Source organism: Thalassophryne amazonica, chromosome 14, assembly GCF_902500255.1.
Source record: "Thalassophryne amazonica chromosome 14, fThaAma1.1, whole genome shotgun sequence".
Lineage (NCBI taxonomy): Eukaryota > Metazoa > Chordata > Actinopteri > Batrachoidiformes > Batrachoididae > Thalassophryne > Thalassophryne amazonica.
In genome coordinates, this window is record NC_047116.1 from 23,515,305 (window position 1) to 23,541,693 (window position 26,389).

General features: G+C 38.7%; 1 protein-coding gene across 1 annotated transcript in view; it reads right to left on the reverse strand.

The window, feature by feature from the left end:
• Positions 1 to 5,097: 5,097 nt before the first annotated feature.
• LOC117524095 (anosmin-1) overlaps positions 5,098 to 26,389 on the reverse strand; it is a 165,003-nt gene continuing 143,711 nt past the window's right edge. Inside the window, exons 12-15 of the mRNA XM_034185826.1 lie at positions 15,862 to 16,033; positions 15,543 to 15,763; positions 12,295 to 12,436; positions 5,098 to 8,133 (exon numbers count right to left, since the gene is read on the reverse strand). Of these exons, the coding sequence (XP_034041717.1) occupies positions 8,075 to 8,133; positions 12,295 to 12,436; positions 15,543 to 15,763; positions 15,862 to 16,033 (594 nt within the window). The 3' untranslated portion in view covers positions 5,098 to 8,074. The remainder of the gene's footprint in view (positions 8,134 to 12,294; positions 12,437 to 15,542; positions 15,764 to 15,861; positions 16,034 to 26,389) is intronic.

Genomic DNA, 26,389 nt, shown 5'->3' on the forward strand with positions numbered 1-26,389 from the left:
GCTAGGCGGGGCCAAAATAGACAAGAAGCCTATTTTATGCAAACACTGAGTGACGCAACACGGTAACTGCCAATCCAACGGAATGTGTTCTGTATTGTAAACATTTTTGGTAGAATGGCCTAAACAGTGGGTCGGTCACCCCTTTGAGTCTGGTCTGCTTGAGGTTTCTTCCTCAGTATCATCAGAGGGAGTTTTTTTCCTTACCACTGTCAACCTGCTCTAGCGGTTGGTAAGGTTAGACCTTGCTTGTGTGAAGCACCTTGAGGCAGCTTTGTTGTGATTTGTTGCTATATAAATGAAAATACAATTGAACTGAATAGGCAGCATGACATCAGATGGTTGTTCACGTGAACAAAATAATAAAGATGGCAGAAAACTTTCCAAAACAGCTTTATTTCTGCATAAATCTAATATGTTTCTCATATATGTTGTAAAGGTTAGTGAGAAATAAACACCTCTAAATCTATAAACGCTGTTTTTGTAATGAGACAACACCTGTGAAGGGATTTACAAGACATCTTACATCTTAGAGGTTATCATGCACGCCCCAGGAATGGCCATCAAGCGACAAAACAGACTGCTTGTTATTTGTAGCTAACGTGACCGTGGGGTAACTCCTTTTACAACTCACAAGTGATACCAGTCACAATGTGACATAAAATTGCAACATTAATGTTATTTTATAATGAAGCAAAAAAAGCATTATTTGCTTTGACTAATATAACACATTTTGGTAAAAAAAAATGATACAAATTATTTAATAGCATTTTAAAAAGGAATAGTTTGCACCATCTGTCATGGTTAGTTATCATGTTACGGTGTAACATATGTCATACGTCATAGAATCCAATGGACGTCGACCTTGTTTGACCTTTACTTTGGAGACCAAACATTCAGCATAGTCACAACTATTCCATTTATTAATCCTTTTATTTCAACCAATTATTTGCATCACTTTTTTTTTTTTAACCAAAATTGGACCAACTTTAACTTTTGACCCCTGTACAAACTGAAACTGATCTTCGTCACCATTTGTGTTGTTTTTACCCCATAACTCCACAACATTCAGTCATAGATAATCCAAACTATACCTTTTTGGAATCAGTATTATCAGACAAATAATGTGGTATAGTTTTCAACATGAATGGAGCATTTTTAAATTTTGGCCCCTGTGTAATTCTTTATTGACCCCTCTAGCTCATTAGAGGTCAGCACCAGGTTGGTTCCATATCTTAAAATAAACATTAGTTAATTTAGAATGTGTGTGCCAAATTCCATGCTTTTATCACAAAATGAACAATTGTTTTGCTATGCTGCCACACTAATATGATGTTACCACTGAAATAAAATATACATAAATAAATAAAATATTTAAGGTTTGCATTTTTTTTTACCCCCAAGTCGCACACTGAGACATGCGTAGTTGGTACAGGTGCGGTAGCTTGCATGCTTTCCTGAATTACTTCAGAAATGAATGAGTGACTGCTGCTTATACAACCCCTGGCAAAAATTATGGAATCACCGGCCTCAGAGGATGTTCATTCAGTTGTTTAATTTTGTAGAAAAAAAGCAGATCACAGACATGACACAAAACTAAAGTCATTTCAAATGGCAACTTTCTGGCTTTAAGAAACACTATAAGAAATCACGAAAAAAAAAAATTGTGGCAGTCAGTAACGGTTACTTTTTTAGACCAAGCAGAGGGAAAAAAATATGGAATCACTCAATTCTGAGGAAAAAATTATGGAATCATGAAAAACAAAAGAACGCTCCAACACATCACTAGTATTTTGTTGCACCACCTCTGCCTTTTATAACAGCTTGCAGTCTCTGAGGCATGGACTTAATGAGTGACAAACAGTACTCTTCATCAATCTGGCTCCAACTTTCTCTGATTGCTGTTGCCAGATCAGCTTTGCAGGTTGGAGCCTTGTCATGGACCATTTTCTTCAACTTCCACCAAAGATTTTCAATTGGATTAAGATCCGGACTATTTGCAGGCCATGACATTGACCCTATGTGTCTTTTTGCAAGGAATGTTTTCACCGTTTTTGCTCTATGGCAAGATGCATTATCATCTTGAAAAATGATTTCATCATCCCCAAACATCCTTTCAATTGATGGGATAAGAAAAGTGTCCAAAATATCAATGTAAACTTGTGCATTTATTGATGATGTAAAGACAGCCATCTCCCCAGTGCCTATACCTGACATGCAGCCCCATATCATCAATGACTGTGGAAATTTACATGTTCTCTTCAGGCAGTCATCTTTATAAATCTCATTGGAACGGCACCAAACAAAAGTTCCAGCATCATCACCTTGCCCAATGCAGATTCGAGATTCATCACTGAATATGACTTTCATCCAGTCATCCACAGTCCACAATTGCTTTTCCTTAGCCCATTGTAACCTTGTTTTTTCTGTTTAGGTGTTAATGATGCCTTTCGTTTAGCTTTTCTGTATGTAAATCCCATTTCCTTTAGGCGGTTTCTTACAGTTCGGTCACAGACGTTGACTCCAGTTTCCTCCCATTCGTTCCTCATTTGTTTTGTTGTGCATTTTCGATTTTTGAGACATATTGCTTTAAGTTTTCTGTCTTGATGCTTTGATGTCTTCCTTGGTCTACCAGTATGTTTGCCTTTAACAACCTTCCCATGTTGTTTGTATTTGGTCCAGAGTTTAGACACAGCTGACTGTGAACAACCAACATCTTTTGCAACATTGCGTGATGATTTACCCTCTTTTAAGAGTTTGATAATCCTCTCCTTTGTTTCAATTGACATCTCTCATGTTGGAGCCATGATTCATGTCAGTCCACTTGGTGCAACAGCTCTCCAAGGTGTGATCACTCCTTTTTAGATGCAGACTAACAAGCAGCTCTGATTTGATGCAGGTGTTAGTTTTGGGGATGAAAATTTACAGGGTGATTCCATAATTTATTCCTCAGAGTGAGTCCATATTTTTTTCCCTCTGCTTGGTCTAAAAAAGTAACCGTTACTGACTGCCACAATTATTTTTCCTGATTTCCTGAACATCCTCCGAGGTCGGTGATTCCATAATTATTGCCAGGGGTTGTATACAGTAGTGTTCAGAATAATAGTAGTGCTATGTGACTAAAAAGATTAATCCAGGTTTTGAGTATATTTCTTATTGTTACATCAGAAACAAGGTACCAGTAGATTCAGTAGAATCTCACAAATCCAACAAGACCAAGCATTCATGATATGCACACTCTTAAGGCTATGAAATAAAAAAAAAGGGGGTGTTCACAATAATAGTAGCATCTGCTGTTGACGCTACAAACTCAAAACTGTTATGTTCAAACTGCTTTTTTAGCAATCCTGTGAATCACTAAACTAGTATTTAGTTGTATAACCACAGTTTTTCATGATTTCTTCACATCTGTGAGGCATTAATTTTGTTGGTTTGGAACCAAGATTTTGCTCCTTTACTAGTGTGCTTGGGGTCATTGTCTTGTTGAAACACCCATTTCAAGGGTATGTCCTCTTCAAGTATGTTGACATATCCAAACTGATCCATGATACCTGGTATGTGATATATAGGCCCAACACCAGGAGAAACATGCTCATATCATGATGCTTGCACCACCATGCTTCACTGTCTTCACTGTGAACTGTGGCTTGAATTCAGAGTTTGGGGGTCGTCTCACAAACTGTCTGTGGCCCTTGGACCCAAAAAGAACAATTTTACTCTCATCAGTCCACAAAATATTCCTCCATTTCTCTTTAGGCCAGTTGATGTGCTCTTTGCCAAATTGTAACCTCTTCTGCACGTCTTTTATTTAACAGAGGGACTTTGCGGGGGATTCTTGCAAATAAATTAGCTTCACACAGGCGTCTTCTAACTGTCACAGCACTTACAGGTAACTCCAGACTGTCTTTGATCATCCTGGAGCTGATCAATGGGTGAGCCTTTGCCATTCTGGTTATTCTTCTATCCATTTTGATGGTTGTTTTCCGTTTTCTTCCGCATGTCTTTTTTTTTTTTTTTGTCCATTTTAAAGCATTGGAGATCATTGTAGATGAACAGCCTATAACAGCACCTGCGTATAAGTTTTCCCCTCTCCAATCAACGTTTTAATCAAACTATGCTGTTCTTTTGAACAATGTCTTGAACGTCCCATTTTCCTCAGGCTTTCAAAGAGAAAAGCATGTTCAACAGTTGCTGGCTTCATCCTTAAATAGGAACAAACATCCTTAAATGTTTGTTCCACAAAATTGACAAACTCACTGACTGAATGCCACACTACTATTATTGTGAACACCCCATTTTCTACTTTTTTTTTTTACTAATAGCCCAATTTCATAACCTTAAGAGTGTGCATATCATGAATGCTTGGTCTTGTTGGATTTGTGAGAATCTACTGGTACCTTGTTTCCCATGTAACAATAAGAAATATACTCAAAACCTGGATTAATCTTTTTAGTCACATAGCACTACTATTATTCTGAACACTACTGTATGTGCAAAGAAATGCAGTAACGCTGTCTGTTGTGCATCGACCTTTATCTCACCGCCTTTAAAGTGGAGCTATTGAGAAGGTGCATGGAAAGCCGTGTTGCCTGGATACATGTTAAAATACATAAACCCTCCTGTGTTTGCTGAAAAGGTTACCATCTGAAACATACAAATAACTCAGTTTGAGGTTTCGCACACATAAATCAGACTGTGCGCACATGCAGCTTAACTTTGTGGTGTCTCACTTTGTTTTCTTGCAGACATTTCCACATTTTGTTTTATGAGGTTGACAGGCTGGTAGGCAGTAGAGGGATTTAATGTCAGTCAAACACACAAGTGCTCCGAGACGTAGAGTGCCTTGTTCAGGGGTGCCCGACCTCAGTAATGTTAAACTCACTGCAGCTCTTGAGCTGGATGACCTGTTTATTTGGACTTGCAGAGCGCATGTCTCAGGCTCCTGGACCGATCAGTGACTCCGCTGTACGCCGAGTCTGCCATTACGGCTTTTTTGTGCCAAAATAAGCAAGAGCAGCCGCCAAGTGTTGGAGCCCTGGGAGGAGAAGTTTGTCTATTTACTGCTCACAGCAGTTTCAATTAAACACCCAGCAATGGAAATTGGTTAAGGATTATTTTATTACTTCGCAGTTTGTACATTTTCTACCTTGGAAAAATAACATGTAACATAAGACTGTATTTACAATTCCATTTTTACAAAATGTCTTTACAAGATTTTTTGTTCTTTTGTTAAAAAAACAAAACACTAAAACACACAAAGCACACACATTCACACATATCCAAATCAAACTTTGTAATACACACATAAATAAATATAGACATTCACTGACTGCTTCACGACAAATATTTCTACAGCCAAGAACATGTACAATTCATCATTTCCACACAAGTTATAATTTCATTAATAAACATCACATATTACTCCCAATATAGTTCTTTGTTAATCTGTTAATGAAATATTGCTAACATATTCAAAAGAGGTAACAGACATTATTTCATGCCGACAGAATGCTAATGGTTGTCATGCAAAACCATTACAAGCTTTCAATTTGAAGCCAGTAATTCATTTATAGGTTTTTTTTTTTTTTTTTTTTTAAATCAAATGTACTACATGCAACATACTATGCGGAATATTTGGGGTTAGACAACAATGAATTTAGTTACATTATCCATCAGTACTGACTGAAGTCCTAAACGCCATTTTTCTTGGGTACCAAAATAAATAATTTGTCCATCTTCATGACAGTTAATTTGCACTTCTGTGGAATTTCACACCTTTCACGTTCAAGCATCTTCAGTCAAGTAATTATTTCTTTACACCCAAACTAATTTCATGCCAATAATCTGTTCATCTGCTGTCTCACATCAGGTCACATTGGAAATAATAATTGTGTGGTCTGAAAGTACTGGAAGATCAAGGCCAATTCAAGAAAGGTGTGAGCTGAAAAGATAAATACGAGAAGACAGTTTAAAATGTCAGCTTCTATTTTCTGGTAAATGCATCTAAATGTGTTAAAGGTCCTATAAATGACATTTAAAATATTAACACAGCAGACAACAACTATTTTCTATCTAAAGATGTAGTGGTGTCATAACATCCTGCGCATAGAATGATGCAACACTCCCTGTGTGTGTGTTGTAATCAGAGCTTTTCTGTTAGGTGTTTTCATAGCGACTGCCTACAAGTGCACTTTTAGTACATGTTAGTCCCATCCTACGAAACCACTGCCTCTCCCCATGTGTATGAAGACGCAGTAATGAGCGAAATCCCACATAGTGTCGTAGATTCAAGATGGCAGAGACAGTCGCGACTTTTCAGAAAGGTATCACAATCCACCTTTCAAAGAACACAGGATGCAAACGACTCAACAGTAAGAATCAAAAGGCCAGACAGGAATTTGCAGTTTTACAGAATGATTATGCCAATATTAACCTCTGTGGAAGAAACCCAAAGTGTGGAGATAGAAAAGCTGTGTTCATGACCCAAAACACACAAGTTCATTTGGGAAAAATGGTGGAGGTAGTGTTGTGGCTTTGGCTTTCATGGCTGCTTCTGGAACGTGCCCACTAATCTTTACTGACGTGGTAACTCATGATGGTAGCAGCAGAAGGAATACAGAAGGCTATAGATACATTTTCAAAGAAATACATTAAAAATAATAGAACTGAACTTCATCACGAATCAAGAAGATGATCCAAAATGCACCTTTAACTCAACAAAATATCAAATCGGGGGACAAAAGTGGAAGGTCCCAGACTGGACAAGATAATGAGTAGACCTTAATCAAACTGAACATGCATTTCACTTCCTGAAGACAAGACTGAAGAGAGAATTGTAGCGGACCAGATATGTGAAATGATTGTGCATTTTATAGTTGATGCACCAAGTGTTGCGCAGATATTGTGTGATATGCAAACGCAGGGGTGGTGGCCAATCAGTTAAGTACACTTGTTTTAAGTGCGGAAGGTTTCTGGTTCAAGGCCACTCCTGCCTATTCTCCATCTAATGTGTAGTTGTGTCACTGAGGGGAACGACACTTCATTTGTGTTTGTAAAACATATCAATAATTTTTTTTAAAGATATTACGGAACGGCATGGCGGCCATCTTGCAATTTGCTATATCTTTGAGGAAAAAAAAAAAATTGACAATGGCAGGATGTCAATTTGTTTTAATTATTATATACCAAACAATGCCTGTGCAAAATTTGTTTTCATATATCTACAGTGCTATATGTTACACACAAAAATGGTCATTATCTATATTTTTTTACATACCAAAAGCATTCCAACCACAGTTACATTAATTAAAAAATGAAAGAAAAAGAGGTTGAGGTGATATTTATTTTTTTATTATATATCCAACAATGTCTGTGCAAAATTTGGTGCCTTTACCATAAAATGTACAACTGTAGTGTTATTTTATATAGCCGAGCCCCTCTATTGTGTCAAACAACTAAAAGAGGCTGTTGTTAAAATCAACCTTTAAATACATAATGTCAATGAGTTGTAGGCTTGATGCAGTGTTTGCAAGCCACTGATAGAGATCTAAATATAAAGTGTGATTTACTTTCAGACTTACGAGTTCCACTGTTTTTGCTAGTCTAAAATCTGGGTGGTCTGGTACAAAAGGTGATATCTCGATATAAATCCCAGCTGCCATTCTGAACTGTCTTCTCATAATTCATATTTTGATCTAAAACTCAAACATCTTCAGTGTTGTTGCCCCAGTATTTCCGGTGAAGAATGTTTTTGTACAAGTTAAACTGTTGGACCACCAAAATGTTAAGCAAATCCTGGGTTCTATTTTAAAGTGGACAACTTGGGTATGAATGAACAAAGACTTTACAGTCAAAACGTAACTATACAGAAAACCTGTCTGCTGACATATCAGTCAAAAGAAGGGATAAGGAGAATAACTTATGCATTGTGACGTTTAAGGACCCATATTTCACGAGCAGGAGGGTCAGTTCATGGTGTGGAGCTGTGTTTCTGTTTGGTTCCACACATTCCTTCCCTGACAGAGAGGAGCTGAGAACCATCAGTACTTCTCCGTTTTGGATTGCCTCGTTTTCTAGCTCAGTGTCTCTCTACTGTTGGCTTGTGATGATGGGAGTGATGCTGCCGCAGTCTGGGTCCTATCAAACAGAGTCAGACAGCCACATTTTAGTGATAATTATCCACATATATACAACTTTGTGTGACTTTTTATTGATGCACCGTAATGAACTAATATCTTATAGATACAAAGGTAACTCAAGAAATTATTCAATGCTTTGTTGCTAACATACAGTACAATAGTGAATGGGTGTGCAATCTGTTACGTCATGGATTTTGTTGAGCCGTATGTGCCATCACTTATCTAGCAGAAAGAAATAAACGGACTGCATTTATATAGCACTTTTCCATCTGGATCAGACAATCAAAGCGCTTTACAAATAGTGCCTCACATTCACCCCGATGTGAGGGTACTGCCATACAACGTAGTCACTACACACCGGGAGCAACTAGGGGATTAAGAACCTTGCTCAAGGGCCCTTAGTGATTTTCCGGTCAGGCTGGGATTTGAACCGAGGATCCTCTGGTCTCAAGCCCAACGCTTTAACCACTAGACCATCACCTCCCCCTTATATGTCACCTTTCCTCTCAACTTATATGATAAAATATACTGCATTATCATCTACAGCCATGAGATGGCACTGTCTACACATGTAACAAGTTGCTCCTTTACACTGATCTGAAAGAGATGCAGTCTGAGCCACACACTGGAGCAGAAGGTGGCAGTAAAGCACCATTAAGCTGTATGGCAACCACCAGAAAAGGACACGGAAAAAACCTAAATAAGGCAGACAAATATTACTCGGCACTCGACTTGTTTGCACTTTGTGGGACAGCAAGAACAGCAGTGAGACAGAAAGCTAGGCTAACATAAGGCTAACTATAATATTATAAAAATGTATAATCAATTTAAAGGCTTATTTACATTTAGTGAGGCAAATGTGCACACGTTTAGCTCTGAGCAGATGGTTTTGTCTGTTCAGGGGCAACAAGAAGCAGCTCACGCTTGAGTTCTCCATGCCTCATACAATGACTATAATTACCCGTTAACTTCTGCTTGCTAACAAGAGTGTTGCCTTATAAATAAAGAGTGCAATAATTAAATTCATTTTGCTCTGTACTGCATGAAGCGATAGCATCAGGTTTAAAAGATAAATGCGACTTATAGGCTGATGTAACTTATATGTTTTTTCCTCTGCGTGGTGTATGCAATGTGACTAATGCTCCAGTGTGACATATAGTCCGGAAAATATGGTACTGTCCTTTCCTAATGTGAAAAAGAAGCCAGCAGGCTATGGCGGTTTTGCTCATCATGCTCTGTTTTGTGGAATAATCAGCCTGTTGACATTAGACAATCAAATTCTGGTGAATCATGTAAATCTAGACTCAAAACACATGCTTTGTTTTTGTTAAGGAGGTTTGGCGTATGAAAGGAAAATGAACGTAAGAAGCTGCTAGCGGGTGACTGGTCAAGAGAAACAGATCCAGGATGGTGTTATCTGTCTCTAATAAAATTACAACAGTGCACAATAGTGCATGTGTGAAAATGTGTGAAAGCAAATCCAGAGGCTAGAAACAAATTAGAAAACAAGAACATCTAATGACTGTCAGGTGCAGTTTTAGGGTCATGGGAACACGACACTGAGACTTGAGAATCCTCCTGCAACATGTAAGATGGATGTGTGCATTGGATATGGACATGGAAATACCACTTTTGGAAAAGTGCTTGAACAGAGCAGCAGGTATCAGAGCCACCATAGGATGGTGGAACATTAAGCATCAGAATACAGACTGCACAAAAAAACCGTGAAGCTCTGCAGTGTCTGTAAGTGGAAAACCAAATGTGATACCAAGAATCACAGAGTGCACATCTGCTCAAACATGTCTGGCGCAGGCACTGAGCAGGAGCTTCAGTTTTGGAATCAGTAGATTCATGACAGGGTTTGCTGATATTAAAGATGACAAAAGTGTGAACTGCCTAAAAAGGTTAGGGGCATAAGGGCACTTCATTTTTAGAAATTACAAACACTGATTCAACACAGCAGTTTCACAAAGGCTTCAAAGCTCTGCGGGATATTATCTTAAACACAGTGAGCATGATTGTTCATGTTTAGAGATGAAAACAGTGAAGCATCACTAACACTTTGTTGTAATGGACCCTGCAGTAATAAACATTAACAAACAGTTGATTAAGCACTGACTGATGTGTTTATACATCATTTTGTTTAGTAAGAATTTATTCATTGTGTTCATGTTAGTTGATGCAGTAATAAGTATTAACTAACAATTTCCTGTTAACTAATGTGTTTAGTAATCAGTTGTTAATAGTATTCATGTTAGTTAATGCTGTAATAATAATAGTAATAATAATCATGGTAGTTAATGCAGGAATAAGGTTTAACTAACAATTACATGCTAATTAATGTTTAGTAATAATTTATTAACAATGATCATGTTAGTTAATGCAGTAATAAGGTTTAACTAACAATTACAGGTTAATTAATGTGGTTATTAATACCTTATTAATGACATTCATGTTCATTAATGCAGTAATAAGGTTTAACTAACAATTACATGTTAATTAACATGTTTAGTAATACTTTATCAATAGTGTTCATGTTAGTTAATGAAGTAATAAGGTTTAACTAACAATTACATGTTAATTAATGTACTTAGTAATAATTTATTAATGGTATTCATGGTAGTTAATGAAGTATTATGTTTTAAATAACAATTACATGCTAATGTGTTTAGTAATAATTTATTAATAATGTCCATGTTAGTTAATGCAGTAATAAGGTTTAAATAACAATTACATGTTAATGTGCTTAGCAATTATTTACTAATGGAATTCATGATAGTTAATGCAGTTATAAGTTTTTAACTAACATTTACATGCTAATAATGTGTTTAGTAATAATTTATTAACAATAATCATGTTAGTTAATGCAGTAATAAGGTTTAGCTAACAATTACATGTTAATGTGCTTAGTAATTATTTATTAATGTAATTCATGATAGTTAATGCATGTTAATGTGCTTAGTAATTATTTATTAATGGAATTCATGATAGTTAATGCAGTTATAAGTTTTTAACTAACATTTACATGCTAATTAATGTGTTTAGTAATAATTTATTAATAATGTCCATATTAGTTAATGCAGTAATAAGGTTTAACTAACAATTACATCTTAATTAATGTTTTTAGTAATAATTTATTAATGGCATTCATGGTAGTTAATGCAGTAATAAGGTTTAACTAACAATTACACATTAATTGTTTAGTAATCATTTATCAATAGTGTTCATGTTAGTTAATGTAGTAATAAGGATTAACTAACAATTACATGTTAACTAATTAACCAAACCCCTGTAGCTACACCTTTCTGTGACATTGTCATGTTTAATGTATAGAAAACTGTTGATGTCAAGAAATGGAAATCCTGCACAAACCAATAGGACTAACATACATCCATGTAACTTCTTACAGTAAAACCATAAACATACTAACATACTACATTATCAGTTTGTTGAATTTCCATATTTTTCTATTTATTTTTTTAATCTAAAAGTGACAACTTAAAAATGCATCACCAAGTACGATGACTGAGTTTTGCGTTTTTGAGTTTCATTTGGAATTCACCTGCATTTATCAGATGATGTGTTCGCGTTGAGTGTTGAATACGGTTTAGGATGACTTTGGACAAAAACACTGCTTGTTTCCAGACATAATACACACAATGCTTTGATATTTGTGAGGTCTGCACATCATACATGCAGCCATAATTCCACTCTTTGCTTCGATCTGCAGTAAAACAACCGTAAAATCCAATCTGTCAAAACAACAACTGGCTTTCTGTGGACTTGTATCTGAATGAAATTCCCATCTGTCTGTGATTCTCCACCCACATTTGCAGCAGCAGAAAATACCGACCAGAAGTCCACAGTCGATTTGAACACAGGTTTATTAAGGTGTATTTAGTGCCTTCTTTCTCAGAAATTATGCTTCCACCTAAACAAATCAATGTCTATCCTGTTTGGAGCAGAAGTAGCACCGCTTTTTAAAGAATATACAAGCAAGACAAAAAAAAAACAAAACAAAACATCACATTACCAGGCAAGGTTTTAGACTAACTACTGCACACCAAAATGATTATTATTTTTTTTAATATCTTGTAGAGTACTACTGAAATGGACAAGTATTTACCACTTTCTGATCGGATCTTGATTCACTACTTACGGTGCTGAATAACTGGTAATATGTTAGGTGTCTGGAAGGTCTTGACGGTAGCGGGACCTTCTCCACCAGTGGTTATGACCTGCACCTCCAGCCTGTAGTATGTGGATGGCCTCAGGTTGGACACCACCAGCAAGTTATGATCCTAACAAGTGAAGAAAGTGCAACAGAAAACATGTATCACCCAAAATACAGCACTTTAAAGTGAAGTGACCTGATTTTTAAAAGCATCACCTGTGCAAATGCATGTTGTCTTCAGGTTCATTTTCCCTTTCTTTACTGTTCTTGTCTGTGTTTTGCTGTGTGGTGTAGGTATTAAAGTGGAGCTTTATGGGGGTGTAGAAAATGGGCTGCCAATATGCAGACCTGGGTTTGATTCCTGGTCATATTACCTGCCTTTTTTTCAAGCGTCACACATAGACCCTGAGGCCCACTGGTGTGGGTGCTTATACACATATTCCATAGTGTGAAGCAGATGAGAATGTATGACTCCCTCTGGATGAGACACTAGATCAACCCAGGTTACTTTCCCAGCCAAGACTGGTACTCATTTATAACAGCTGCATGAACTGAAACAATGCAGATAAAATTTCTTCTCCAAGGACACAGACAGGTAGAGTGATCATCAATTAAACAGAGGAAAATATAGTTAGCCCAACTCCTAAAGCATGAAGTTACCTGCTCTAATGCTCTATGAAACATTAGAAATGTCTTCATTTAGATAAATCATAAGGAACAAGTACTGTAGTTTCCAGACTATGGTTCCCTTTTTTTTTTTTACTTGTTTCGCTGGTCCTGCAACTTAGATTATGAAGTGAATTATATGTCAAAAAAATACTGCATTATCACCTACAGGATGACACTATCTACACACATGACAAGCTGCTCCTGTGTACTGATGTGAATGATGTACTGTCTGAGCTACACCCCTGGGAAGAAGGTGGCAGTAATGCATTCTTAAGATGGATGCTAACCATTGCAAAACAAGAAGCACAAGCTCTAAATGAGATGGACATGCTGGGTCTTAGAAAATGAGTGAAAGTTAATTAATCATGCTCTCAAACTGAAAGACTGCACGCTTGAATATAGTGAGAGAATAATGTCCATACTACTTGACAATTAAACTTGTTTGCACTTTGTGGAAAACCTGGAGAACAGCCACACTAAGGTAAGGCTAACTACAATGTTTCATAAAATATATAATCAATTAAAAAGTATATTGACATTTAGTGATGTAAATATGCACATTTAGCTCCATCTTGACTAGGGATGGGTATCAAGAAGTGGTTCATTTCAAGAATCATTAATTCCCTTATCGGTCCTTCAGAGCGGCTGTTGTTTTTGAGGGTGTTTGTCAGGAAAATAATCATTTCTCTACATTGATTATAGACCCTGCAGCGGGTCTGTAATCAACCGCTTCTATAACGGCTCCGCTTTGAAGCTTGAACCAATGAAGTAGTGCTCCAAACCGCAGCTTCATTGGTTCTTTGCTTGGCAGTGGATTCGCCGCTTCTGAAAGCAGCGGAGTCAAGTTAGATTCCGGCCGAAATTAATAACTTCAGAGCGAATCGCCATTTTAAATCAAATGACACCTCTTTCCAAATGCTGTAATACAAACAATAAAATACAATCGACCAAAACTTTTTTCCTCCTTTCCTTCTTTATGAATTACATTGATGTTGATGTGCAGCGCAGCTGGCTGAGCTCAGCTCAGAAGTATGGACTTACATTTATGCCATTAATGTCTGAAAGGAAATGCTTTTGACAAAAAGTACAGATTTTGTTCATTTCTATTTATGTCCAGAGATCAAGGATCCAATTCAATAAAATGTTGTTGACATAGAAAACCTGTAAAGCCTACTTTTAGTACACAGAAAATTCAAAGGAGGTATTGATAAGGGAATCGATAATGGCATTGATATTGATAAAATCTTATCAATGCCCACACCTAATCTTGACATTTTCATCTGTTCACTGATAACACGAAACAGTTTACTCTTGAGTTGTTTGCACTTCGTACAATAACATTAATTAGCCGATTTGCTTATGCTTGTTAACGTGGTGTTTGCATTACCAATGTAAATGCAGCAATTAAATTAATTTTGCTTCTTGCTCCGTGAAGCAATTAGAAGCATGTTTCAAAAATAATTGTGATTTATAGCCCGATGCAACTTACATTTTTGGAAAGATCTGACAAATACTCTGGTGTAACATACCAGGGTGAGAGAAATAGTTTTTGAGCCTACGGGACCAGTAGCACCAATTTTTTACTGGTCCTCCTGGTCCACCTGGTCCAAGGTAGTGTGGTCCCAGGTATTTGTAAGCTCTGCCTCTGCCGGCGAGCCTCAGCGTATCATTAATCATCACATCATGTGCACGTATTCAATCAATATTGTATTTGTAAATCTATAGCATGATAGAATGTTTTCATTTTGTGTTGAATGCATGTAAAGTAATGATCCTCTGCTTTCATGTGAATGTATTATGAATCTTATACTTTGCTGTGTAATTCTGGCCTCGTGATTGTCTCATGCAGTCCAAACAGCTGTGTAAGCGCCGTAATATCTCAACTATATCTATTGCTTCTCAGACTGGTATGAACAAAATTTTATGATTGTTGAAGAAACTCATGTTAAAGATCCACATCACATTCAGATTTTGTAGCAAAATCCAACATTTGATCTGTTAACTTTTTATGTGTGCCATGTATGTGCATGCAGTGTTGCTATAGTAACTTGCTGTGTCTGTCTGTGGATGTGCTCTGCTCTGCTACTCTTCCTCTGCGTTGCTCCTGTTAAATTAAAGATGTTCTACTTAAGCTGAAAGTAGTGTGTGGACACCGTATACTTTTACACGATTCTCCTTTGTTGACTGAGCATCATTCATGAAGTCAGTGGTGTGACAGAGTGGCACAGTGCGGGTCATTGCGATCTGTGAACAGCGGCTCAGTTATTTAAGGTGCAAGATTGAAAAAAAATCGTTGGTCTTGTCGAACACTTTTAATCACGAGACCGACAAGATTTTTAACTAGACATCGGTCTGGGGAAAATATCAATGAGACAAAGGTCAAATGTTACTGGTCTGTGTCCTCAGACCAGTGTATTTCTTGACCCCTGCATACAGTACGGAAAATATGGCATACTTAGTAGATATGACAAAGCAAAGTTCCATTTTGAACATAACACGTGAAATGTATGGTATTTAATTGACCTGCAAGAACACCAGTCCAGCGTAGATCAAACCAGACTTACTGGAGGAAGGATCTGCGACTGGGAGATGATGCTGTTGGGCAGACTGTTTTGCCGGCTCTCGGTGGAGATCTCAGCCCATGTGACTTGGAAGCCTGTAATCCGCTGGTGGGGATCCATCCTGGAGACACGCCACAGAAAGTTACCAGTGATGTTTCCATCACTGATGGAGAAGGAAGCAGTCAGGTTCTCCGGCTTGGCCAATACTTTGGGAAGCCCTGGAGCTGCTGGGAAATAAAAGAAGTGAGAAAACACAATGCCTGCACTGATGCTTATATAGATGATAAAGTGCCTTTTATATTTTGAGTGCGTGACTACAAACCTCCTTCCCCTGGACAGGGGATGTGTTTGTGAGCCTTGCTCCGGATGGTGGCACAGGATGGGGTGAGGAACGTGACGCTTTCGTCCTTGGAACGTCTCTTGGACTTCATCATGTGAACGGTGACTTTGTACTTGCAGGAGAACAGCAGGTCGGGGAGGTTGATGTAGTTCTCCTGAGCCAAGAAACACATTATTCAGTCCTGATAACTCTGACATGTCACCCAGGTCAGGTCCCATGGAGCTCCAGAGATAATTAAATACACAGCGCCGTGGCAGATCACATTCCCTCTCTGAACTAAGAAGCATGTCCCACATAAAGGCTCATTTTGAACACTCACATGGTCGAGGTTTGGCCACGAAGTTTCAAGTCAATCTATAATTTTAATTATTTTTGCTTTTATAGCTTGAAAATGTAGTAAAAAAAGCAGAGTTTAAAACACGATAACCAAAGTGGATTTATGTTTAAAGAATAACAAAAAAATGAATTCTGTGCAACAGTTTCACACTTTGCGCTCACTTCAAACTTTAATCATCTATTGATGACAACAACAAAATATGCTTTTCTTGTGTCTTTTTTTAATGGAAAAACATGCTGATGATGGTGGATTCGGATCCTGCTTTCATAATAAACATTATTAGGCAGTCTCTTGAGAACGGGTGTGCGTATTTCCTCTGATATGAAACAGCTTTGATTAAAAGTGAATGAGGCGCTGGGCTCTCACACTGGGGGAAAAAGAAAAAAAACAAAACAGAAAAGGCTGGAATTCTTCCCAGTGATCTATAGAAAAAGGATGTAGATTTCCTAGCAACCGTAGTGCTACTGCCCAAAGAATGTGTTGATTACGTGGCCTCTTCCATCTTGTATCAGCCTGATACACCCCACCACCACCACCGCCAAACTCTCCCAACATCTACACAAACCCAAAAGAAGCCCCATGCAGAAGCAAGGCTGAGGCCGTTGGAGGTGACTGGTCCCCTTTTCCGGGAAACATTCTTAAAGTAAATACGTTTTATTGTCCAACACACCACATGTCTGACCACACGGCTAACTCATAATATTCAAAACAACAGCCAATGCAAATCCAACACAACAGGGCTTTGGACTCACTCAGCGATGTTGTTTTCATTAGAGAAGCTTTCCTTTCTAAGCTGCAGACAAAAAGTTAGGTGCGTGCTTTGCATAGCACAGAGCAGCTCACTGAGCCGCCGCCGTCCCTGCAACGGCTCACTCTGTCTGAAGGTTAGACCGACCTGCGTGACAGACTTCTCTGGTCCCCGGGTCTCGTTGTGGTTGCAGTATTCTGGCATCCACTGGACGTGGTAGCGACTCACTGCGGGGTCTGCAAGACAAGCGAATGTCACGTCATTCCACAAAACAGCCACTGAACATGAGTCAGATTTGAAAATACAGTCTGGTTTGGTTAAATATGTCACAGAGTGACATGCACTGCCAGCACTGAGAGGGCACTCACAGCGATCAACATTCAAAGACCCCTGATTGCACCAGCCTTCAAAAGGTGGGTGGAAAATTGTCACCCTTTCTCATGCCATGAAAGCAAAGTATGTGCATGTTAATGGAAGGGAGCTAAAAACTGAAAAGGTTTTTAACATACAAATTGAAGGCTGTACCAAATTGCTTTGGTACAACTGCTTGCTACATTCTGATAACATTTCAAGGTACGTGATAGTTGAGTTCAGAATGCAGACACCAACTCATGAAACAGGTAGTGTTGAGGTTTATTAATCAAGGGCCACAACTGTCAAAATGTGTCAATCTTGTATAACATTACAATATGCATACTACCAACCTATAACAAGAAATTGTATGAACTTTTCCCAAATTCCTACTAAAAATGTGAGAGGAGTAGATTTCAGAATGCAGGCACCCACTCATGAACTTGACAGTCTAGATTTGTTAATAAAGGGCCATAACTCTGATAAAATGGGTCCAACTCGAATGATAGGATATGTGTATTACCAACCTATAACAAGAAACTGTATCAAGTTTTCCCAAATTCCGACTAAAAATGTGAGAGGAGTAGATTTCAGAATGCAAACACCCACTCATGAAACTGACAGAGTCTAGATTTGTTAATAAAGGGCCATAACTCTGATAAAATGGGTCCAACTTGAACGATAGGATAATATGTATATTACCAACATATAACAAGAAATTGTATCAAGTTTTCCCGAATTCCTAGTAAAAATGTGAGAGGAGTGGAGTTCAGAAAGCAGGCACCCAATCATGAAATTGACAGTCTAGATTTGTTAATAAAGGGCCATAACTCTGATAAAATGTTTCCAAGTCGAACATTAGGATTATATGTGTATTACTAACCTATAACAAGAAATACTTGATACAAGAAATTGTATCACGTTTTCCCAAATTCCTACTAAAAGTGCGAGAGGAGTTGATTGCAGAACGCTTATACCCTTTTTGGGATGGACAGCCGGACAGGCAGACAGACAGACGGACGGAAATTGCCATGACATCAGGCCTTAGGCCATCGGGGGACAAAAACCGAAGGTCTTTGTTACAAACACATCTTGATCATTTCACTTTAACTCCATTGTGACGGCACACAGAGGCAACTTGACAAAAATGTCCAAATACTTATGGGCCCAACTAGCTGCATTCTTATAGCTTCTTAGCATTTCTGTCTAAATGCCAAGTTCACAACCAAAATGTTCATCCTCAGTCATCGGCATGTGCTCATCAGTAGTAGTATCAATGCTCATTCACAGTCTCAAAGGGCAACGTTGAGTTTTTTTTCCACTCCAGGATAGCAACTCATGAAATCACTCATTTACTCACCCATCACCTTCATTTTATTTCACTAGATTTGTTATTCAGCGTACTTCTCCGTCGCTTGGATATGCCAAATAGGTCTCTGATTAATAATTGAGTTACACTATGTTGGCCCCTCAGCGGGGGCCTGCGTTGAGGTGTGGAGATAAAAGGGGCCCTTTGAAGGTTGACGCGCAGGTCTAGCATTTGGAACCCCTGAGCTTTTTGGAATAAGAAGAGAGGAATTACAGGGAATACGGAAATAGGGGGAGGGAAAAAAAATAAAGATATGCTTAGCTGGGTCTGACAGCGAGGGGAGGTAGTATGTAAAACAAGAAATGGGACATGGAAATCAGGTAGAGAGTCTCGGAGCTTGATAATCTGGAAACAAAGCCTCAGAAGTGCTGCCGCGGTCAGACCGCTGCACCTTGTCTGGGCCCGCGGTAGACAGTGATATATTATCTGAGCCCGCGTACAGTAAAGTTCTGTTTCTTCTGCTGGAAACAATCCAGGGACTCGACTGCTTTGGATCACAGAGACAATAAGTGAGAGTTTAATCATGCTTCGGTTAACCTGTCCCTTTTGAGCGTCACACAAACCAGATGTCCAGAAGACTCCCAGTGCGCCGGGCCATCTGTATGCCTGCACGTTTACAGTAGTGTAACCAGGGTTGTCAGAATTCAAGCCAGGGACAGCCTTCACCCTAATGAGTGGCAAGACCTGTGCTGCAGCTGGACCGGGATTAACCCGGCTCCTCGACAACGCGATTCCCCCGGCCATGTGTGATCCCCGTCAGCATCACTCAGCTCGAAGTCCGGGCCAGCCTCGCTAACAGCTCAGAGCCAGTTCTATCTCCTCGCTCACTCCCACTCTCCCTCTGATTCAGCAGTTGGTGTCTCACCAGGACACTCCTTCAGCCAGGCTTTGCATTCTTGACTCCAAGATGTGGAGTTTGGCTGAGGTGATGACATATATTAGAAACATAACATAGACCAGTGAATGGGACTTGACAGGTTACCCTGAGAGCACGGCTTTCAAGGTTTCCACATTTCCACTGTGCTATTAACAGAAGAGCTGGGAAATGGATGTTGCCGGGACAGGCACTGCTATAGGTTTTAACCCCTTGTGGTAGTGTAACCCTTTACTGTGTCTGTTCCCGATAACACTGGGTCTTATAAAACAAAATACACTGCCTCAACACTAATTCCAGCACAAGGATCTATGAAATAAAGCTGTCATTAAACCTCTCACAAAGCTCTGTTTGGGTATTTTATTTGAACTTAAGAGTAGCTCTGGTCCCCTGGTGCAGGTTTCATTGGATGCCTCTGAGATACAATCATGTGTGCACTTGTTGGTGTCAAACACTGATGGCTTTAAGAAATCTTTCCATGCTATTCATCCATTAATAGGCAGAAATCAAGGAACTATGGAAACAATGGCAGATTAGTCAAAGACATTTGCGTAAAGTCAATGACAATTTATTACGTCACCAAGGATGTAATAACTGTAATCCTGCTAACTGACTGTTAGCAGGATTACGTCAAAACTACTGCACAGAATTTGACGAAACTGTCACCACAGACCCGCGACCCAATCTTGGATAAGCGGTTGTAGATGAGTGAGTGAGTAAGTGTCACCATAGATAGTTATTAGGGCCATGGAAGACTCCATTAAATTTTGGAGGTGATCCGGATCCGGTTTCTGGATCAAGATTACACTTTATATAGGCTTTGAATGATTATGTCAAAACTACTTCATGGATTCTTACCAAATGTGCACCACAGATAGATATTAGGGCATGGAAGACTCCACTCAATTCTGAAGGCAATCCGGATCCAGATTCTGGCTCAGGATTTCGCTTTATAGGCTTTTAAGGATTACGTCAAAACTACTGCAAGGATTTAGACAAAAATTTTCACTACAGATAGATATTAGGCCATGGAAGACTCCATTAAATTTTGGAGTGCATCAGGATCAGGATCCTGATTCTGGACTATTTCTTAAATTTTCACCATTTCGAGGATCATCTCAAATCTGCTGATGGATCTTGACAAAATTTAACTCATATGTGGCTATTGTACAAAGGAAGTCCCTGTTCTTGCTGGATGTTATAAATAACATAAATAATTTTGTTTATCTGGCACTTTTATGCAAATATTTCAACACGCTCCCCATGATAACACAAAAAAAGAGTAAATGATAAAAGTTTAAACATACATTTTACTCTTATCCATTACATTTGCACTATTTCTTTATAATTTTATAGATACTATTTATTTATTTTTCATTCATTGCCTGGCCTCTTTTATTGGTGAAGCAAATGCTTTGCTCGTCTACTGTAATTTTCTTCTTTGATGCTACTTTGTGTATGTGCTTTCTGGAGTTTCATTGTTTTAACAATGAAAGTTCAGAATAATAGTAGTGCTATGTGACTAAAAAGATTAATCCAGGTTTTGAGTATATTTCTTACTGTTACATGGGAAACAAGGTACCAATAGATTCTTACAAATCCAACAAGACCAAGCATTCATGATATGCACACTCTTAAGGCTATGAAATTGGGCTATTAGTAAAAAAGTAGAAAAGGGGGTGTTCACAATAATAGTAGTGTGGCATTCAGTCAGTGAGTTTGTCAATTTTGTGGAACAAACAGATGTGAGTCAGGTCTCCCCTATGTAAGGATGAAGCCAGCACCTGTTGAACATGCTTTTCTCTTTGAAAGCCTGAGGATAAATGGGACGTTCAAGACATTGTTCAGAAGAACAGCGTAGTTTGATTAAAAAGTTGATTGGAGAGGGGAAAACTTATGCGCAGGTGCAAAAAATTATAGGCTGTTCATCTACAATGATCTCCAATGCTTTAAAATGGACAAAAAAAACGAGAGACGCATGGAAGAAAACGGAAAACAACCATCAAAATGGATAGAAGAATAACCAGAATGGCAAAGGCCCACCCATTGATCAGCTCCAGGATGATCAAAGACAGTCTGGAGTTACCTGTAAGTGCTGTGACAGTTAGAAGACGCCTGTGTGAAGCTAATTTATTTGCAAGAATCCCCCGCAAAGTCCCTCTGTTAAATAAAAGACGTGCAAAAGAGGTTACAATTTGCCAAAGAACACATCAGCTGGCCTAAAGAGAAATGGAGCAATATTTTGTGGACTGATGAGTGTAAAATTGTTCTTTTTGGCTCCAAGGGCTGCAGACAGTTTGTGAGATGACCCCCAAACTCTGAATTCAAGCCACAGTTTACAGTGAAGACAGTGAAGCATGGTGGTGCAAGCATCATGCTATGGGCATGTTTCTCCTACTATGGTGTTGGGCCTATATATCGCATACCAGGTATCATGGATCAGTTTGGATATGTCAAAATACGCCCTTGAAATGGGTGTTTCAACAAGACAATGACCCCAAGCACACTAGTAAACGAGCAAAATCTTGGTTCCAAACCAACAAAATTAATGCCTCGCAGATGTGAAGAAATCATGAAAAACTGTGGTTATACAACTAAATACTAGTTTAGTGATTCACAGGATTGCTAAAATGCAGTTTGAACATAACAGTTTTGAGTTTGTAGCGGTCAACAGCAGATGCTACTATTATTGTGAACACCCCCTTTTCTACTTTTTTTTTTTTTTTACTAATAGCCCAATTTCATAGCCTTAAAGTGTGCATATCATGAATGCTTGGTCTTGTTGGATTTGTGAGAATCTACTGGTACCTTGTTTCGATGTAACAATAAGAATATACTCAAAACCTGGATTAATCTTTTTAGTCACATAGCACTACTATTATTCTGAACACTACTGTATACATAAGAACAATTTAAAACACAACACCAAATACAAACATATCATACAAACCAACAAATATAGCTAAACTGAGATAAAACCATAAGTAATTACAAGAAACAGAATATAAATGTTTTTACAACCTCTGGCAATAATTATGGAATCAATCACCGGCCTCAGAGGATGTTCATTCAGTTGTTTAATTTTGTAGAAAAAAGCAGATCACAGACATGACACAAAACTAAAGTCATTTCAAATGGCAACTTTCTGGCTTTAAGAAACACTACAAGAAATCAGGAAAAAAAATTGTGGCAGTCAGTAACGGTTACTTTTTTAGACCAAGCAGAGGGAAAAAAATATGGACTCACTCAATTCTGAGGAAAAAATTATGGAATCACCCTGTAAATTTCATCCCCAAAACTAACACCAGCATCAAATCAGATCTGCTCGTTAGTCTGCATCTAAAAAGGAGTGATCACACCTTGGAGAGCTGTTGCACCAAGTGGACTGACTGGACCAAATACAAACAACATGGGAAGGTTGTTAAAGGCAAACATACTGGTAGACCAAGGAAGACATCAAAGCGTCAAGACAGAAAACTTAAAGGAATATGTCTCAAAAATAAAAATGCACAACAAAACAAATGAGGAACGAATGGGAGGAAACTGGAGTCAACGTCTGTGACCGAACTGTAAGAAACCGCCTAAAGGAAATGGGATTTACATACAGAAAAGCTAAACAAAAGCCATCATTAACACCTAAAGAGAAAAAAACAAGGTTACAATGGACTAAGAAAAGCAATCGTGGACTGTGGATGACTGGATGAAAGTCATATTCAGTGATCTTGAATCTGCATTGGGCAAGGTGATGATGCTGGAACTTTTGTTTGGTGCCGTTCCAATGAGATTTATAAAGATGACTGCCTGAAGAGAACATGTAAATTTCCACAGTCATTGATGATATGGGGCTGCATGTCAGGTAAAGGCACTGGGGAGATGGCTGTCATTACATCATCGATAAATGCACAAGTTTACGTTGATATTTTGGACACTTTTCTTATCCCATCAATTGAAAGGATGTTTGGGGATGATGAAATCATTTTTCAAGATGATAATGCATCTTGCCATAGAGCAAAAACTGTGAAAACATTCCTTGCAAAAAGACACATAGGGTCAATGTCATGGCCTGCAAATAGTCTGGATCTCAATCCAATTGAAAATCTTTGGTGGAAGTTGAAGAAAATGGTCCATGACAAGGCTCCAACCTGCAAAGCTGATCTGGCAACAGCAATCAGAGAAAGTTGGAGCCAGATTGATGAAGAGTATTGTTTGTCACTCATTAAGTCCATGCCTCAGAGACTGCAAGCTGTTATAAAAGCCAGAGGTGGTGCAACAAAATACTAGTGATGTGTTGGAGCGTTCTTTTGTTTTTCATGATTCCATAATTTTTTCCTCAGAATTGAGTGAGTCCATATTTTTTTCCCTCTGCTTGGTCTAAAAAAGTAACCATTACTGACTGCCACAATATTTTTTCCTGATTTCTTATAGTGTTTCTTAAAGCCAGAAAGTTGCCATTTGAAATGACTTTAGTTTTGTGTCATGTCTGTGATCTGCTTTTTTTCTACAAAATTAAACAACTGAATGAACATACTCCGAGGCCGGTGATTCCATAATTATTGCCAGGGGTTGTAGATCAGCCTCAAAAGCATCAACTAGAATAGACTTTCTAATGTCAAGCAGCAAAGTGTTCCACAAAGCAGGACTCCAAAGCCTGCTGACTTCTTTTTCACCCTTGATACACAAAGTAAGCCCACATTCTGAGACTGCTGGGCACGAGAAGGAACGTCACACTTAACAAGCTCTGCAAGACAGATGTGTGCACAAGCATTCAGAGCACCTTAAGTCAGCAACAAAACCTCCAAATCTGCTCTTAATTTCACATGAAGCCAGTAACGATACACCAAAATACCCTTTAACTTATTAATTATGATACAATTGAGAACATGAATGAAACAGTTAACCCAGCTGTTGCAGATCATCTAACAAGTTGTGGCTTCAGCGATATCACCAAGCTGGCCAACGCTGTTCATCTTATAGTGCAAAGAAAATGGAGGTGCTAGTGGAGTACGTAGACCTCTGTTTGGATCACTTAGCACTTGCTGTGTATACAATGTGACTGCATTTCCATTCCATTAGGAATTTCCAAATTCGCAAAGTCTAGACGGTAAGCAAGGTATGATGGAAATGCTGCCTTTAGTGTTCAGCCTCGATCAGTTGTAGCTGCATGGTAACTCTCCTGCTTTAGCAAACATTACAGTTTTAGCAATAGTGAAATTACAGTTGTGCATTATTATATCCTTAAAGTGTGTTTGTGCTAATGAATAGGGATGGGTATCGAGAACTGGTTTCTTTTTGAGAATAGTTAAGAAATTATTTGATCGACTGACATCAATAACCTTTTTGCTTAATGATTCCCTTATTGGTCCTTCAAAGCGGCCGTTGTTTTGGGGGGTGTTTGTCGGAAAATGATCATGTTTCTACGTTGATTAGAGAACAGATCATAAATTTTTATATGAGTCTGTTATGCACTTAAACGTGCATGTGGAACAATTTTTAACTGATTTTACCACTTAGAACAAAGAGACTAAAGTTACAACACGTCCCGCCATCGCACGGGTTTGGGCAGCGGTCCAGACCTCCCTCTTTGCCCACAGGAGGCCAATAAATTTAGGATTTGGGAAATCAGGTCTGGCTTTTGTCGCACCTATATTTTGCTTTATAAAAAGTATTTATTTTCTTTGTTCGTGACTCTAGCTACGTGTCCTCATGTGTGTGTGACGCTGGTAAGAACCCAGGCCTGTAATTTCCACTTAACTCTGAATAAATTTGAACTCTGAAATAGGTTGTTTCTGCACCTTAATAGGGACTGATAAAAAGAACCAGAAGAAGATGACACCAGAGTGGATTATGCCATGAATAAAACTGGTACATAAATGTAGGCTAATTGCATTCTGGTGCAGGTCATTGACAGACACATTTCGTACAATGTCATAACTTTAACGGACTTACAGAAAAGCTGTTATAGCTGACCAGGTCAAATGTTGAAGTTTAGCTTGGCCTATGGCAAATAGTACACTACACAGTTTTTTTTCACGCAAATTAGCAAGAGTGTGGTAATTTGTTTAAGATATTTATCATTCTGGATAAATTAAAACTGAAAACCACTGTTGGGAGCAATTTGGGGTTCAGTGTCTTGCTCAAGGAGACTACGATGAACAGACAGTGGAAAGCTAAGGCTATTGCTTGAATTACCCAAGCACGGGGAAGGTTGGGGATTGACATCATACAGACAAAGAACAGGCTGGCCTACTGTGCTACAAAACACCAACAACTATCACTTTTCTCATAATATGTTCTTACCTATGTTTGTTTACACTGCCTCTTATCGTGGACACCACTTAGTAGTTGCCAGATATGATGACATCAGTACGCAATGTCCATTTGGCCAGCGCTCCCAGCTCCCAGGCCACATATTGCAATTTCAAAAAGGCGTTCCATTGTTTAACCGACTAGGAATGAGCCATATTGTGGTGTTGATGCCTGAGAGCAACTGGCGCAAACAACAAAGTGGTAAACAGATTGCAACAAGGCCGTGATTAATGTGGTGGAATGCATACCTCCCCGGTTCTTCCAGTAGACTCGGACCTGCAGCTGGCCATCCTGGTAGAAGGGCGTTCCTACCTCCAGAGGGCCAGAAGGGCGTTGGGCCAAGGTGGAAACAAGAGGGGATATCTCCTCCTTCTTTGACTTGATCACTGACTTTACTGGGAAGAGAAACGGAGAACTGTTTGCTCCTGTAGCTAAGGACACACCAGTGAGCGTGTTATGGCAAACTCTCCAGCATGGTAACAGAATAACACACAATTATTTCTTTGTAAGATCTCAGCAGTTTCA